General features: G+C 37.9%; 1 protein-coding gene across 1 annotated transcript in view; it reads left to right on the forward strand.

Annotated features, from left to right (window-relative positions):
• LOC107267010 (peroxidasin homolog) overlaps window positions 1-12308 on the forward strand; it is a 52755-nt gene extending 40447 nt beyond the window's left edge. The window contains exons 3-5 of the mRNA XM_015738183.2: window positions 8099-8327; window positions 8477-8776; window positions 9648-12308. Of these exons, the coding sequence (XP_015593669.1) occupies window positions 8099-8327; window positions 8477-8776; window positions 9648-9748 (630 nt within the window). The 3' untranslated portion in view covers window positions 9749-12308. The remainder of the gene's footprint in view (window positions 1-8098; window positions 8328-8476; window positions 8777-9647) is intronic.
• The last annotated feature ends 6308 nt before the right edge of the window (window positions 12309-18616 follow it).

Here is an 18616-nt window from a genome sequence, read left to right on the forward strand (position 1 = left end):
AAAAGATGTGACCTCCCACCCTTCCGCTACTGCTTATATTCGCGTCCCATCAAAACAGTGTTTAATATGTAGTCGAAATTTATTTATCTAAACCACCATTAGGATCTCTAACAATCAGAGTAATGACGTTCTAAACTCACCTAACCTAACTAAGCCTGACCTAGCCTACCTTTTTTGATAGAAAGAGTAAATTGAATAGAACAGTACAAATTTCATAAGGTAAATATTTGAATTGTGGTGTCAAGAAATTGACGTTAACTATCGATATCTCGAGAAATTAATCGAGATACGCCACTTTCCTTTTTAGATTCGTGTTCCTCGGATCAAAATCTATAAGAAACAAGTGTCGAATCGTGGCGCTCCGGAAACCATAGAATCCCGATTTTGCTGAATAAATCGGCCCCCTATGGAGTTCCGCATACTATGTATTTTTAAATTCTCGTAAGTTTTTGTTTCGCAATAAATTGGTCAACCTCCCCAGATTTTTTAATTTTAGTATTATCGATGTCCCCGATTTACATCCCTACCGAGTACTGGCTAGTTAAAGGGAAAATTAATTAAAAGTACTTAATTTTCCAAGCAATTTTAGTTAGTCAATCAAACTGTAACGTCGGCAAAAATACTAGGCACGTCTGACTTTTCTTGCCTGATTTTGTTTCTCCGCTATAGCGAGCAGCCAGACTACATACAGGTTATGCTTTGTCAGACGTACGATAGTTGTTGGCAACTATCGTACCCTCAATCATTGGCTATATTAAAGTCATGCTTACCTTTGTACACTGTATATATATTATCCCTATACTCACCCTACGGCCAAGAACGTGCAATAAGATAAGACGAACTTCTAAAGCAAGAGAAAGGATCTCATAAGATCGATTCTCATATCGATTCAGAAAATGGAAAGACTCTCGATTAAAATATCTCTGGCTACAATCGAGAAACAATCTTTAAGCAAGCTTCTTCTTTTTCGTTCGTGTCAATTGGCCCCACAACGAACTTCATCTCGTCTGTCAGTACTGTATCCTACTCTTCTTCACCGTTGTACTTTGGTGAAGCGCCTCGTAAAAATACTCCAAGTACCTTCGCCGCTTATCCTTGCCCATTTCCTGCGATATCCCGTCACACGGGGAATTTATGTGCCAGTGTAGGAGTAGAAAGTTGCGCGTTCCTGAAAAACTGGAAAAAAAATTTGTAAGAGTAAGATGAGAGATATATCGCTCCTTTATCGCTCATTACGTTATTCGTTAATCAGTTTATCTCGGTGTCACTGTAATTGATATCAGCAGTGTTTTCACAAATGCAAAGTTGCTCCTGATTAAAATTCTTATAGTCCCGTTTTCATACACTAATGATTTCTTATCTTCGATGTTTGTAACATGTCAATTTCTATGAAAAACTTTGAGAACGCAAGATCTATAACAGTCTGATTCGTTTGTACATCTCCTTAGCATTTACACATATTGCTTCATTCCCAAACTTCCCATTCTTTCTTCTAAGCCTTTTCGTATAGTGATTTCTTTTGCTCATGTCAATATTAAAATTCCTTAATATAATTTCATGTCCCTTATCTTTCTAATCTTTCACATTGATCAACATTTTTATTTGATAAATTTACCATCACTTGTACTTTGTGAATGATATACAGGGTGGACCACGGAGCGTGATCAGTAGAGATTACTTTGTTATTAGCAGTCCGATCGAAAATGTTTTTATCAGCTTTTGCATGGTTTCAAGAGAGCTTTGATAGTGAGAGCGTGATAGTGAAAAATGACTGGTCAACTCTTTTTTTTAAGGTTTTTTCAAGGTTACCTTGAAGTTTTTGCAATCGAACATATAATTTTTTTACGCCTGTCTGTTAAAGGATTTCAAGACGAATCCGGCACATGTAAGGACATAACATTTTTTTCATCTGGTTCGAATGAAAATTAAAAAACTTTGTGTCACAAGGAGAATCACAGCTACGCCTTTATTACGCATCCAATGTTGTTGACAAGTCAAAATTTACGAATCTTAATTATAACGATGTTCAAAATGGTGTCCACGAGCTGCAATGCACTCACGTAGACGGTGAAGAGAAGATTGTTTTTCATTCTTTATGGCCTCTCCTCTACACTGATGGCGACTGAAGACGACAGAATAGATGCGTATAACGGCGTAGCTGTGATTCTCCTTGTGATAAGGAGTACTTAGTTTTTTAATTTTCTTTCGAACCAGATGAAAAAAATGTCATGTCCTTACATGTGTCGGATTCGTCTTGAAATCCTCTAACAGACAGGCGTAAGAAAATTATATGTCCAGTTGCAAAAAATTCAAGGTAACCTTGAAAAAACCTTAAAAAAAAGAGTTGACCAGTAATTTTTCACTATCACGTTAACGCTCTCTTGAAACCATGCAAAAGCTGATAAAAACATTTTCGATCGGACTGCTAATAACAAAGTAATCTCTACTGATCACGCTCCGTGGTCCACCCTGTATATTGCCTATTATTATATTGTCACTCCTTTCAATACCAATTTCAATGATATTCAGCCACATTACTTGTCTATCATCACTGTCACTACCGTTGTCTTCTATATTCTTTATAGTCTTATACTTGTATACTCTATAGTTCATTCCTTTTTTTTTTAATATAGGTTAATATGCTGCCTGTTCTATGATTTTTCGTATTAATCCTAATTATACTATAGATTTTATGTCAATTTCTACAATATTTACATCTTCGTGTATATGAGTTTCCGTACAACAAAGTATGATCGGTCTCATTCTATATACTACTTTTTTAATCTCATCTTTGTGTACTAAAAACCCCTGCGTATTGAGTAGTGATATATCATATCTGTTTTCTGTATTTTGGAATCATGGACATAATAATTTTATCCCCAACATTTAAAACATTTTCTTCAACAGCGAAGCGAAAACGCTCGCTTTCGCTCCGCTCGAGAGGAGCGAAAACGGGCAATTCTCGAATGGGGAAACGTGGAAGATTGAAAAATTGAATAGGAGTGAAGTGACATTTGCCGACGAATCCAACGACCAGCTACCACCGCGGCAATTGTTTTTTTCACGTAAGCTGTACGATGCACAGATGTTTCATTGTGATTTCCTAAGTTACCAAACTAACCTGCTTATTTGCACCGACCCAAGAATCACGCACTACGTGAAAACTCGCGTTCGCTCCGCTGTTGAAGAAAATAGTATGTGAACCGCGAGAGAAAACGGCCGTTTGTGCCTTGTATAAAGTTGAGGTTCCCGAGGCGAAGCCGAGGGGTTCTTTATACGCGGCACAGAAACGCCCGTTTTCGCTCTCGGTGCACAATATACTATTACTACATTAACACTAACATAACATTACATTTTTTCAATCCTACTTTCAGTTTTTGTAACTATATTACAGTTTTGTATCTTGATCAACTTTCAGTATCATTGTCAACTCCCTGGTCTAAATACGTAGAACATTTCTGTCTTTCATTAAAAATATCCAATTTTTCCTATCATATTTCTGTTTTTGCCGGAATTTTCAACAAGTACTGGAAAGTATACTTGTTACATAGTCTAATTATATCCGCCAAACGGACAAAATCAGACTTTCTTCTCCAATAATAATAATAACTTCGAAACTTTTTTATATTGAATTTGTCAGTATAATATTTAACAAATGTCCAAGTTCAAATTTTAAGCTGATTTTGTCCTACCTCATCAGACTATTAATCAATGAATTAAGCGGATAAAAACAGATAAAAAATACTACTCAGACAAAAATAGTACAATGTAGAGTTTTTCGGACAAAACCGTTACACATTTTCAGACAAGAGGATAAAATCTGGTAATAACAGAATAAAATAGACCAAAACACGACTTTTAGGGCAAAAACTGTACACATTTTTTGATCCGAGCTCTTTACCGTCTTTTTGTACTTCTTTTTCATAGCTTTATTTTTATATCTCTGTTGATCGCATCTAATTCATTTTGCTTTATTTTTTTTCACGATACTTGTTTCTTCATACTCTTTTAAATCTGCTTCTATATCAATTAATTTAATTTTAGGTAATATCTTAAATGCAGTTATAACTTTATAGTGCTCGCCTATTTATTTTTTTAGTTCTATCGCTAACTTATCTTTATTACTACTCTTTTTACAATCTGTAACTATGGTCCCTCTTTGCCCATTTTGAATATTGTCCACACTCATTTCCAAGTTCATTACATTTATCTTATTTTTAATTTGACTCGATATCTTTTCCCTGGACTAGACTTTAAACGGTTCAACTACAATCCTTTCTGTCTTTACTTTTTTGCCTCTTGCGCATAGGATTCAATATTACTAGTTTCTTATTATTTCTGTTACCGCCATTCCCCATGACGTGCAAAGTTTTGTTGTATCATTTATTCAAGTATTGTTCTCATACTCAATCTTATGTTTCATTTGTGTAGTTTGATTTGTATTCCCGCTTTATATTCATGTAGTTCACGCATTATTCACTCTTTGATACCGGTCGAGCAATCCCTCCGCCCACCCCGCCACTCCTTATCATTATTGATAATATTAAGCTTGACAAGTATTTGATTTAGTTTATAATCTACATCATAATCAACTTTTTCGCTCCGCTCGTTGGTGGTTTTTCCTTTATTTTCTGCTTATCGCCCACTCGTAGGCTACTGTTACTACTCGACCTATTTAACTTTTCAGCGACTATTCCATTACATTTAACAAGCTCACTTTTATTATTTTACACTTTATGCAGCACGCGCGACTTTTGTGAAAACCTTTAATACATTTCTAACACTCATAATATATTGTTTCAAATATTAGTTCTTTGCATTATTCACATCTATATTCTACATCGAATTTAATATTATCCTGTCAGATACTCTTATCTTTATTGCAACGAACTTTTTAGTCTTTATGCCGAATTCTCAACTCTTTCACTCTGTCTCATTGATTTCCAACTTTGCGCTCACTCAGTTTTCCCTATGCACTCTCGGTACGCAACAAATAAATATTATTGGAGCGGCAGAGCATATATTTCGTGGATGTGTGTGTAGCTACTGCTAGCCTGGCGTGTGGTCGAGTAGAATCTTCCAGGTAAAGGTTTTAGCTATTGAACCGACAGTTGGATTTATAGGCTGTGTCAATGGTATCTCCGACTTAGCCGTTAGTGGTGCTGTTTGCTCACTGTACAGTACTTTAAAGATGACTGCTCTAAGAATTTTCTGATACTACCGTTATTTGAAGCTGTTTTGATGATACTCTCCTTCATTTATCCAGGTCCATGAGCACTCTTCGTCCTATTTAATGCATATCGGTATGGTGCACATATTCACTTCGCACACGTCACCTCTGTTTCTTTATTTACTCGAAATATATACTGTAATGTACTAGCGATGTTACATACGTCTTTCGTGAACGTGTGCATGCGCGAATGAGAGAGAGAGAGAGAGAGAGAGAGAAAGAGAGAGGTTTATTTGTGATGCTCTAGGTGATATACCTTAATGCGACGTACCTTCGCGGACCTTTACGGTAACATGAGACATCACTCTGGCCGACAATTAGAAAGAGAGAGGTTTATTTGTGATGAGCGATGTTACATACGTCTTTCGTGAACGTGTGCATGCGCGAATGAGAGAGAGAGAGAGAGAGAGAGAGAGAAAGAGAGAGGTTTATTTGTGATGCTCTAGGTGATATACCTTAATGCGACGTACCTTCGCGGACCTTTACGGTAACATGAGACATCACTCTGGCCGACAATTAGCCGTTCGACACCCAGGGGGCTAATCCTATCTAAATATGTTGGGCGCCACTTTCTTCGCGAACCAATTCATTCTAAACCAAAACAAAACTTTTTACTCACACGCCGACCAGCCAGCCCATGGAGGCAGCGGAAATCATCGGCACAAGAAACAAATAAGTTACACGAAAAACGTTCTATTAAATTTCCAATCACAATTAAATTGATTGCTCAATCAATCTACAGGATTTTGCGTTTGGAAAGAAAAGAATTAATTTCAGCTCTTAAGAATGATATTCTACTTTTCGCGCCGTAGGAAACAATAATTAATTCAAAGTAAATTAAGTAAATTGTAATACATTAATTCAAATAAACTACATATAATAGAACAAGGTCGTCGAAACAAAAAATGAATAGGAATGAATACAATTCAGAATAAATTTCTACTTCGCGATTTACTACGGTACAACATCCAATACTGACAAACTATACGATCGCCGCGTTCGCGATGAACGTTACACCGGCTCAAGGACTTCAGTCTTTCCGAGTACGTTTTCCTAAACAGACGCGTACAATTTCCAAGTTTCGCGATTAAATCAATGCAAGGGAAACTCGTTCCAAAAGATAAGAGCGTGGGAGAATTTACATGGGCTCTCAACGGCGTCTTTTGCCCGCATGAATCGACTGCCGATCCAGACGCGTGCACGAAAATTCGCCACTCACAGAATAGACAATGCTCGCTTACCGAAACACTTCGCGCGAATTGACAGAGTCGAACAAAATGACTCTCCAGGAATCCACGAATCTTTGTAGAGCCCGTTCGTTGGCCACCTTTAGAATCTTCTCCGCGAAATCTCCGGCAGGCCTCCTTTCCCTGAAATAGACTCGACTCGCGCAAATAGGAAATATACGTTAAGGGGAATATTTTTGAATTTCTTGATTGGAACCTATACTAAAGGGCGTCAAATAACGAAGTATATATTTATGGATAAATCCAACATCAAGTTAGGCAGATCTGATGATCTGACGGAATAACTAAATACGTTTATTATAAGGCATTTATTAGGTTATATAGGAATAACAAACTAATAATGAAATTGAGGAAAAACCTCTTATTATCTTTTATAATACTCGTACTTCCAGCACATGACAAAACCGGCAAGTGCCGGATAGTCAAACACTGCCGAAGACTCTTTGAAAATTCACTCACGTGAAAATTTTCTCTCTTTGACATTAGAGGCCCGCGGCTTTTGAAATTATTTGTATATTTTCGCATATATTATTGAATAATAATATAAAAGCAATTATATATTTATAAAAATAATTAATCAAGATTGTTCAAAAACACATTAGAAATATTTATCTGTGCTCATGAAACATGTTAAATGTTGTTCTGTTTAAAGTCGCAAATTTAGTGACAAGGCGTGAAACACTTCTCATAATAAAATAATTAAAATACATCTGTTCGTATAATTTTTACTCTGTGATTAGTTGGCACATAAATGAGTTTCATAAGAGTTATTTAAATGTTCTATGAAATCGTATTATACAGTAATAAGCGTGCGTCACATTAACAAACGTCCCACATTAGACACTTCTCCCCTACGTAAGCTATACCGCAAGAGATACACGTTATTCACGACCTTTGAGCGTAATAATGTTTTCTTCCATATTTTTTAGCGCTATTCGTTATGTTGGCATAGCAATGGACGTGAAATTATTATGCTTTTAGCTTTGAAGTCTTTCACGTAATTACTGTGTAAGTCTTGCTTATAAAAGAAAACCTTTTTTCCCTGAGAATAAAAGCGTCTAGTTCCCTTTGATAGAGTGCCTACTTGCATCAACAATTCACATTTCAAATATCTGCTTTCAAAGCGGTATTGTACAGAAATGAAAAAAAAAAAACAGTGACTTGTAGCAAGAAGCTGAATAGATACATATAAAGATATACCTATATTATTATTATTAGAGTCTTAAACGAAAGCGAGACTAAGAGTACATTATTGCGTAGGGTAACATCTGATAATAATAAGTATGATTAAAAGAAAAATCTCGAAGGACTCAAAGCACCTACAGAGCAGAAGTTTTTTTGGTCTTTCTACTTACATTCAAGAAAGGATATATATACAGTTAGTACAAAAATTGCCATATGAAGTTGCTGCCTCAACTGCAAAAAATCTATTGATTTTCCTAAAAGCGGTATGTGAAAATAGAGAATAGAAAGGTTACCAAGAGGAATCACGTAATTGGCAATAACACCTTTTTTCTCCCGAAAAACGAGAAGAAGGAATTAATCTAAAATTTAACAAATTGAACAACACACAATTACTACGAGATTACCTTACTCATCATATGTGTCCTCCATTACAAAGGTATCCTGGATAAGGTACAGAGACATCCACATCCTGACTGCCGGAGCTTATACGTATACGAGCGATCAGCGCTATCAGGCTCTGCACAGACAAAATTCCGGACAGAATAGCGAGTGGTCCGAGTGGACGTTGTGCATTAAATGGGCCCAGGAACGTGATCAAGGGATCTACGAGTGTCAGATATCGACAGTGCCTGTCAAGGCTCATCAATTTTACCTCAATGTCGTTGGTGAGTCTTTGATTTTAAGTTCAAGCTTGATTGTGATTATTACTCGATTGCGTTTAAAAATCGATAAATGCCACGAAGCGATTGAAATTCAGAATAAAGGATTTATTGGGCACCAGATAAAAATTATAGGAATTGATTCGTCATTGCAGTTCCCACGGCTACGATACTAGGCGGTCCTGAACTCTACGTCGGTGCTGGAAGCACGATAAATCTCACGTGCGCGATACACTTCAGTTCGGAGTCACCTGCCTACATATTTTGGTACTACAATGAGAAGGTGCTGAGCTATGACAGTCCTAGGGGAGGTGTTTCGGTCATTACGGAAAAGGGAAGTGACGTCACGACCTCATGGCTTCTCATTCAGTCTGCACAGACTTCGGATTCTGGAGTATATAGTTGCAAGCCCAGTAACGCGAACACCGCCTCTATCAGGGTCCACGTTCTCAATGGTAAGTTCAACCCAATTGAATAATTATCTCTGCGTAATATCCGGTCTATTTGCATATGTATAATATGTGTCTGACACCCTACCTACACTCTACGTACTTGTATGCACTGCCAACTGCCAGAGAGAAAATTCATACGGCAAGCAAATGCCAGAAGGATTCTTCAGCTAGAGGGATCAACGTTTCGCCTTTATTTTCAAAGCTCCTTGGTGGAAACAGTTTACTCTGTTTATGAGCAGACCAAATGGCCAAGGGAGAAAACGTATGTGGGAGCAAGAGAGAAACCGAGAGCGAGTGTCTGAGTGAACTAGGGAAAGAGATAGACGGAGGGAAACCTCCAGATATTTTACAAGACTATCGACAAAAACCGCGACCTCACTTGTTCCTTCGAGTGGATCAAGTACCCACACCGTGACTTTAGAACTGGGTAAAGAACCTTCTTAAATTCATGGCGTGGAACTTTAAGTGACGTGACTGATCGAACGTGTGGATAGACGACAATCACGACGAACGGAAATTGCATTTCGGTTCGCTTTATAAAGCACCTGCACAGATCCGCGGGCGTTTCTCGGAGATGAGATTTCGTTGTGAAAGGATCGCGTGGTTCTGCGCGCGCATGTGGATCTCGATCGACGTTCTAAATCCGTTCTGATAACAGTGTGAACCCAACCTAACCTATGTATAAATGAAAGGATAGTACATCATCTCTAGGCCCTTTGATCTCCCTACTATCAATATACTCGCTTGAATATAAACTTTCAAATAAATCGAAGCTTTGCGCCCTCTAGGGACGGTTGTGAATAGTTGATAAATAAATAGTGACAGTGACGTCATTATATGAAAGTGGAGCGTTTCTATGAATAATCTGTTACAGGCGAACGACCGGAAGCAATGCAAACCGGCACAGCGGGACCCATTCTATCCTCGAGTTGTCTATTGGTGTCCCTCATCATTTTGTACATATCCTCGATGTAAACTGTACAAGGGGATGGTGATCCGTCGTATCGTGGTGCCTCCAGGAATCCTATGAGGGCATCCTGACCTATGATAATACCTGTAGGAATAACCAAAACCAATGACGGGATCATCGCCGCGATTATCCTTTAAGTCGAAGATGCCAATGCCGGTTAAATGCGTTTTACTTCACCTTATAAAAAATTTATCCATGACCATCGTCATCTTGAATCCATGTCGTCGCCTTACACCGTCCCCGATATCGGGTCACTGCGGGAATTAAAGAAACGGATGGTAATCCGGATAATCCTCCGAAGGAATCGATTTACGGATAATAGCGTAAAAAGGTACGATTATGTTACGAGAGTTTTACGAGAGCTTTCCTCCTGCGAATCTCTCCCATCCTCTATCCTCACTATCGTCTTCATTCTATCGCATCTTCTTCGAGGAGAGTACAGGGGGAACGTCCAAGGGAGTCCTATCCGATTATCGGCAGTCGATCCCTCCACGACTTGTGTCGTGAAAGAGAAACCCCTAAATTGTGCCCTTCCAGGAGTTACAGCCATGAGACACACAGGCGGCTGTCTTTGGGAACAAGATTCTTAGGTGACAGTGAGTACAAGCTCTGAAAAGGATCGATAAGGAAAACTTGATTAGAAGTAATTAAACATAATTAAGCTTAATTGATCCTAATCCTCTTTCATTTCCCACCACCCAAATTACAATCCTTGTTCCTCGTTCCCATTATAATCGAAGCGGATATAGAGAGCGTCTCCAGCGCGCGACCTACACGTGTAACCCACGACGTTAATTTGCAATCTACACGTGTAACGCCTTTGACACTAGTTGCGTCATTACAAACAGAATATACGTGACGTGGCGACCGACCACGTTATGTCACGTATCGGTTTAATACTCCTCAAGTACTATTTCATCTATATACAGTGGGTAGTGTTCACAAGGTACTTGGAAATTTTGATGTAGATATATATAAATGGGAGAGTCACTCACTCATTCGTACATTCAAATGCACGGAAATGTGTTATATCCGGCATTGGTATCGGCGGATGCTATCAATTGTACATACACTTGTAACATAAATTATACCACCACCAAAGTACGGCCCTGCACCGACCATCGTTCTCGGATGCCGATGCACGTCCGATTATTTAAGGGTGCTTTCCAAGACTCGAGCTTCATGCATCGTGCAGCTATGGCCCCGTGTACAGAGCATTGTACGGGTTTCGTGTTCTCTCTTACTAGACAGCCAGGAGCGTGTGAATGCACTATATGAAACGGGAGCAAAAGGGGCACCTCACGATTCAGGAATATTGCTATGCACTCGACGAGCTGCACGTAAAAGCTCCTGCTACCTAGAATACCAGGATCGTCTTCTTTGGTACGAGCGAGGGGATCGTGAACTCTTCCCTTTAGAAAAACAAGAATAAAAAATGAGAACACTGTATAACAAGGAGGAAAATAAATAGAGGGAGAGTTACGCTTTACTGCTCGACTCGGGGAACGAATTCCTTCGAACTTTTACGAATAAAGCCTCGGTGAGAATGTCTACCTTCTTTGCAAAAGCCACGAACGCTCAGGCGTGTTTGGTATTTCTACGAGACTCTGTAAACGAGAGCCATGTTGAAAGAAACTAAAGGAAAAGCTCCTTCCGAGCACATCGAACCGAGAAACGATGGATTTGAAACGTCGAAGCGGGCTTGACTTTTACGGTAGAGAAATCGTCATGACAGGGCCGTATCGGAGTGGCGTGAATTCAAGAGCAGTGCCCGGAGCAAAATCGTGTTGTACAAATATCTAACCACCTCTCGTCGTACCATTCTAACAAGAGGGGAATTTATTCGCAGTGAAAATGGCCTCCAGCAAAACAAAAAGGACTAGATGTATACTGGGTGAGCTACCTAAACTGTCGCCAAGATATAGTGCTGCCCTTATGTAAGATAGTGTACTATTCTGTTCTTGACAATTCTAAAGAATTTACAGGAATTATCTGTCTCGTGTTTTGATTAACACAATTTGGCACCCGGGCACGTTGCTAATTTTTGTGACGAACACAAATTGACGAATAAAGCGTTCGTTAAAATTCACTTCAGTCAAACCTTTCGGTGTCCCTCTACGTCACGGCGAGTTCGGGTCGACGATATTTGTTCAAAGTGAAAAAGAAAACAAGATAACATTTATGAAAGAGAAATTGTTAATAAATAAAAAGAAACGTGCAATGACTCGAGTTTCGCAGGTGTGATTCTTATGACTCGACTGTACTTGACTCTAGGCTAAACACGTCGAAATGAATAATTGTAACCACGCAACGAGCGTTATTCCCCATTGTATGAGCGCAGTCTTAAGTTATAAAGGAAAGGAAGAAGCAAAACAATGCCGAGGACACTCGAGAAGCTGTAGACCCTAAACGATGCGAAACAAAGCAAAGCATAACTCATATTGCAGTGATATTATTAGATCATAGATAGATATTGTACATATTATGGCATTACGATGTTTACTAAATAAAACAAGAAAAGAAAGAAGAGCGGGGGGAGAGAGAGATGGCGAATATTAAAGGAAAGATACAATTTAAATTTTCACTTCATCTTCCCAAACTCTCGTCACTTTATTCGTAACTTCTGACTAACTTCAGCAGATATTCATAACTACATCCGACTCACGCTGTATCACTCAACACGCGTCAATCTACAGTTGTCCCTGCAACATATCTTACGCTTCATGTACTTTTTTACTATGTTCAACAAGCTGCTAGCAAACGTACCTCACTATGGTGACTCCCATCATATTCATAGTCCATCAGGAAGCACTACGTGTTTCATGACGTTGATATCAATCTTCGTATCTATACTGTAAGATTCTAATCAGCCTTTTAGCATAGCAAGTGCACCCTTTTCAATATATAATATCAATATAATCGAAAGCATGCTATTGCGTGATACATCTGATAATGCGCCTACTTTCCTGTGGGATTTCATCGAAATACGTGCAACTATATGGACAACGAATAAACCGAAGACGATGGTTGCATTTCGCACGGCTCTTCGACGACCAGCATAGCGAATGCAGGTAAGTAATATAATACAAATTTTAATAATTTTCCCATAAGAATAAATTAGAGTATTTATTGATTTTTTTTATTACGTTCAACCTTCCGTTTCTTTAAAAAAATAAAAGGAAGAGTGAAATAGTTTCTGGTCCACGACTCACGGAACAGTTATTCATTGCGGTCGTCGTCATACGAAAAAGTTTTTCGATTCAGTTTTTTCATAGTTTTCCCGGTTAACCAGAAATTTAGTTCGCCGCGGTGCTACATGTCTCGAATGTACTCAGCTATTTGCGCTCTGAAATTTACGGCTCCCGAGTGGGATGGACCACAGTAAAAGACTATAACGGGATTGTAAAACGGCACGTTTGTGCTGCAGGATGCGCAGCTGAGGTCGGCATTTTATGGGTTTGGTTTGATGGTGCTGAAGTTAAGAGGGAAATGGAGAACGATAAAGTAGAGGAAAGAGAAACGGTCTTGTAGGTGGACACATTAAAGGTATGCATTATCTTTTTCCATTAATCCGTATACAGGCGACATTACAGAAAAAGCAACAGGCCAAACCGAAATGTATCCATACTAACTGTAGATAATTCACTATGGGCGTTAATAATATCGCACCAATTATTTATATCTACTAATGAGACGATGGACTTCGACGAGTGCCTTCTTGGTATCCTGAGGATTCTTGGGAATTTTTGAAATTCATTAAGGGTACGCCTGCAAGTCTCTTAATTACATTCGACGAATGTGGACAAGTAGATATATTTGCAGGTTAAGGACGAACTAATTGAAATTCCAATTCAATACCGGTATTGATATAATAATTTACTACTTGCGAGTGAATAGAGAAATGAATAAAGACGATATACCTTAGCTTCGAGATATTGATCTCCATCAATCCTTGCAATTACATCACTGACTGTGTGGATAACTAATTAATCTAAAAGTACCCGTAGGCCAGGCCTAAGAGCTTAGCTGTGTTCGTGGCAAATGCTACATTTTCGTGGTTCGACCCTCAAGTTCGTTTTGACCGGACTTATGGTTCTGTAAGCTCATGTGCGAAATATGAGCCCTTTCAAGAACGGAGGTTATGAAAATCTAATATTCTATCATCCTGGGATATTTGATGTTGCAAATTTTTACTAATTCGGATTCTCGCAAGATGTGCTTCTATGTAAATAGTCCTGTTTATTCATTAACGAACGCTAAGAATGACGTGTGGGCTGGTAATGTCATCCACGAGAGTAATCGTATCCAATTGCAAAGTTTCACGGGATCTTCTTGAAATTCCTTATTTCGTATCTGAGAGGGTATTCTGTATTTTATTTTTTGTATGAGCTACCTCAACGTTACCGCCTGCTACCTATACCTTATAAAACTATAATAATATAATGAATACACTTTTATCTTTTTTTTTATATCGAATTATATTTATTAATATATTCTAAATACTTCTACAATATATTTTCAAGTATTATGAGGATATTATATGGAATTTATATTATTATTTTTTAGCTTTTGAATTCATATTTCCCGTATAATATTTCAGAGAAAGCATTGTTTATATCGCATATCGCTATTAATAAAAATATAATCAGATTACAATTAACCATGAAACGATTAACAAAATATCTTCTATGAAATCTTGACTCTGATCCTCGGCATCTCCTTGGCTTCCATTTAATCGACGAATTTTCATAAGAAAATTTTTTTGAATTTGATGATCTTTGCGATGGTTGTAAACATAACGCTTTTTGTTGTACGCAAAATAGCAGACGGCACCCTTGATGCTCACCTTTATCACGTGAAATGTAATAGACAATTTCACGACAGCCGGAAAAACTTCATCGTAGCTGTGGTGATGTGTTCACTATCAAATTGAAGATATTTCTCTTATGAAAGTTTTATATCTATTTCGAATGTATAATCAAAATGTACCTTAGACATTGGAATTTTTTATTAAAGTATTCAATTGAAGTAGACTTTTATGAATAACTTAACTTTTTTTTACACAATTATTTTTATAGACATTAATAATTGATAATAAAAAAATTTATTTTTTAAAAATTCTGGAGGTATGTAACAACTTAAAGCAGAATGTTACTCTTGAAAAGAAGCAAAAGAGGCTTCGTTTATAACCTTGAGGTCCAATGTAGGCTTAAAATTTCCATTCGGGGAACTCCAATGTGCTGCCTCATCGCAGTCGAAGAATGGAATTACGAAGAATTAACTGCCCAATGGCCTACCTGCGGCAGAGTAATCTCTTGCGTAACAGGGAACATCTTTTTTTTAATTACCAAAAACCGCTGGAATATGGCGTAATATTATAATCGTATCATAAATTACCAATGGCCGTGCAAAGAACGGGGCTCTAATGAGAGGTAGACACCCTATTCTGTGTAGAAATTTGTTAGGGGACACCCTATATGAAGAAGGCCGTAGTATGGGTCAAGTACGGCGTCCTCAGATACGGTTTTTTAAGGCACCCTTGATGAGGTCCTGATTTGATTTACTGGCGAAAATATCTGGCTGGGCTCTCACAGAGATTGCATTGGGGTATATTATCAGGCACAATCAAAAAACTTTTATGATGAATATTATTTGCGTACTTAAACTTGATCACTGAAGGATTTTTCAATGTTACATTGATCTGGCGAAAATATTTGTACAAACTTTTGTTAATCATCAAAGTAGAATATCAAAACTAAGTATAATAGCTTGCAATATTAATTTTATAAATTCTGGTTTATATTATATTATTTTTCTGGAGAAATTCGATAAATCTTACTATTTTCATGTATACAGATATTAATATTTTTAGTGCCTAACAACGACATATTGCGTATGCGATGGCGCCTTAGTATTCGCATCGCGAAAGAACTCTGGCTCAAAATAAATTTATAAAAAGCGTAGGGATTCTCCCTTTATTTCACCATATGTTCTCTTTATTGATATTTGTAAATATGATTTTTACTTTTTTTATGATTTTTCTCTCCAACCTTTCTAAATTACATCAAATTGGTTCGGTTTCTTCGCGTAGGTACAATTCATTCAGTCGGCACTAAAAGGGTGTAAATTCGATTAAATTTCTTATCCGAAGTAACATTTACAAATTGAGTCAGTATTTTACTGGGTAACGGCATGCCCTACAATTCGACATTTTGATGATCGCAGGTTCGAATCACGTTCGCAGCCTCGCAAACAGATAAATCTGTCTCTACTATAATTTTTTTTTGCATTTGGTTTTAATTATACAACTACACCATTGCGTCATATATTTTTTAATTTTTTAATATTTTTAATATTTTAGCAAACATTAACAGTCTAATTAGTTTCAAGGGAGTTACGAAGTATAACATTGTATCGATAAAGAAGCCTCATGAGGTACATCTGTTCACCCTACTAAGGTCTTTGTGGCTAAAGCGTTACAGTTCCGTTCGGGTTCCTATCCGGTGCCTGGACCATAGCACAATCAAGATTAGGGAAATTTGATCGTAAAAATTTCCGCTGTGCGGATCCCCAATTGTTCTATGAGCCCGCGAAACAACAGTTCTCGATCATACATTATAGTACATTGCTAATTCAAGTAACCTCAAAAAAGAGTTTAGCGTATTATTTTTTATTAAATACACATAATATTTCGAAAGTGAACGTATGAATAGTACGTGTCACTATAAAAATATTCAGGTAATGATAGTTCAATCGATTCATAAAAAAAAAAGTAACTTTCGATTGCCTTTTCTTCCTTCTTAGAGCCTGAAGCACTGAGAATAATCTGATCCTCTGAAGAACTTTTGACATTTGCGTGTTTCTTGCGCAGGCTCTTTTTACTAACTCCCTTAGCCAATTTTTATTTCCTCAAATGGTATCCACTCGATTTCTTATCTGAATCACTAATGGCTTAATTATTTACACTAATGTTATTTAATCGTAGAAAAAAATTCCTTTGTATTTAGCAGTCAATTCCCAAACTTCTCCAACTCGATAAGCATATACATGCGCGCTGCAAATTATCCTGTTCGTTTGACGTTCGTATTTCCCGATGTATGGCAGTTCCAGGTACAATGTAGAAACAAAGTACATTTCCGGAGAGGAGACGAGCTTCTCCCTACGATGCGTGACTACAGATTATAATGAGCGTCGAGTGGATAACTGGACAAAGTTGCTACGAGTTTTGAAATAATTTATGATCATGTGTTTATGCATCGATCTTTTTTCTGTTACTTTTAACTTTTCGGAAAATAGGCGAATAAGAAGCTAAACTGTAAGGCCCGAAAGGCATAGTTGCGATTGCGCCAAGCGTGAACTGATATTTGCGTTAGGAATTCTTACGAAATTTTGTGCATTTGGATATTTGAGTCGGTCCCACAAGGGGAAGCGACAAAAATTTAGGACACTAAGTGACCTCAGAAGAACAAGGTACGGCCTTGACGCTAGTGATGGGACATCCACAGTAACAACTATAACACTGTCGAAGCACCTAGCATGAAAGGGATCCCGCCAAGGCCGATGAATATCAAAGAGGGAGAGCACATCCACGGATGGACGCCGATTGCACCCTTACTATCTAGAAGGCACAAGAGGATTGCAATGGTGGCTTGGAGACGTGCAATGCGAGATTTGAGGTGGACCAGACTCCTGTCTCAAGAAAAGACATTGCAATCCCTATGAAAAGCCCAAAGTGCTAGTATCTATTTTCTTCCAAAGAGAAGGAAACCATTGGGGATAGTGGTCGAATCCAGTAGATTCGGGGTTGCGAATTCTATTGGACCGTAGAATAATATTTCTCAGCGCCACTAGGACACGTTAAAGAGCAAGCATCGGGGTAGCGTCACTTGCGGTTCTATAGCAGAGCTATAGAGTGGTGTATTATCAAAAAGTAGTATTATTCGAGAATACTAAGAGAGAGTAGTGAGATTATGAAGGATGCCGGATAAGGATATGGCAAGTGCGATCAAAGCTGAGTGACGCTACGAGTCTTGATATTTGGAAACTGATCAAGATATACGGGACCGTAGATCGGGCTGCTGGATTTTTGATCCAGCCAGTATCTGTCGCGTCACGCTCGTATGATCGATTCAATCCGATGCTGGCGATCTTGAGGATTCGTTATCTCATATCAAAGAATTGTATATAGTATATATCAAAAATTTTGCATGTAAATATCCTGGTCCATGATGTTTCTAATCAGTTCACGCTGTGTGTAATCGTTTCGGTTACGTAACGGACAATGGTAACGGATAACTGGTACCTAGTAAATACTGCGGTATTGTAATTTTATTACGAAGGTTGCGCTGTGTTCTCGGAACCGTCCGGACTCTAGTACATTAATTATAAATAGCATTGTAAGATTTTAATCCGTAGTTAATCTTAAATTTTACTCGATTTATTTATCTGTTTAATATTAATTATTATTTTTGGATTCGTGTACGAAACCGTTGTTCTACTTTTCTTTCTGTTCCTTATATTATTTTTAATCTTTTACTTATTTCAATAAATGGGACCTTCCTGTGGATTCCGTATTTTTATAGAAACCTCTAGTCTATTTGATTTTAACAGCCTCTTTTGATTCTTTCCATTTTCGTTAAGTTTTTCAGTTAATTATTTTATGTCTTCCAACCCACGATTCCATCGCATAAAAGCCGACCAGGGTCTCCATCGTAGATAATGGTATAACTCTGGTTATACCTCGCGCCCATTAATTTATCTTTTAATTAAATTTTACTTTGAGGGTGCCATTTACTTGTTTAGCGTGGGGAATCCTCCTTGCAATCTATGTTATACGCACGTTTGTGAATTGCTATCGATTCATCCTTTGTAGC

This window comes from Cephus cinctus, unplaced genomic scaffold, assembly GCF_000341935.2.
Source record: "Cephus cinctus unplaced genomic scaffold, Ccin1 Ccin1_scaffold0025, whole genome shotgun sequence".
Lineage (NCBI taxonomy): Eukaryota > Metazoa > Arthropoda > Insecta > Hymenoptera > Cephidae > Cephus > Cephus cinctus.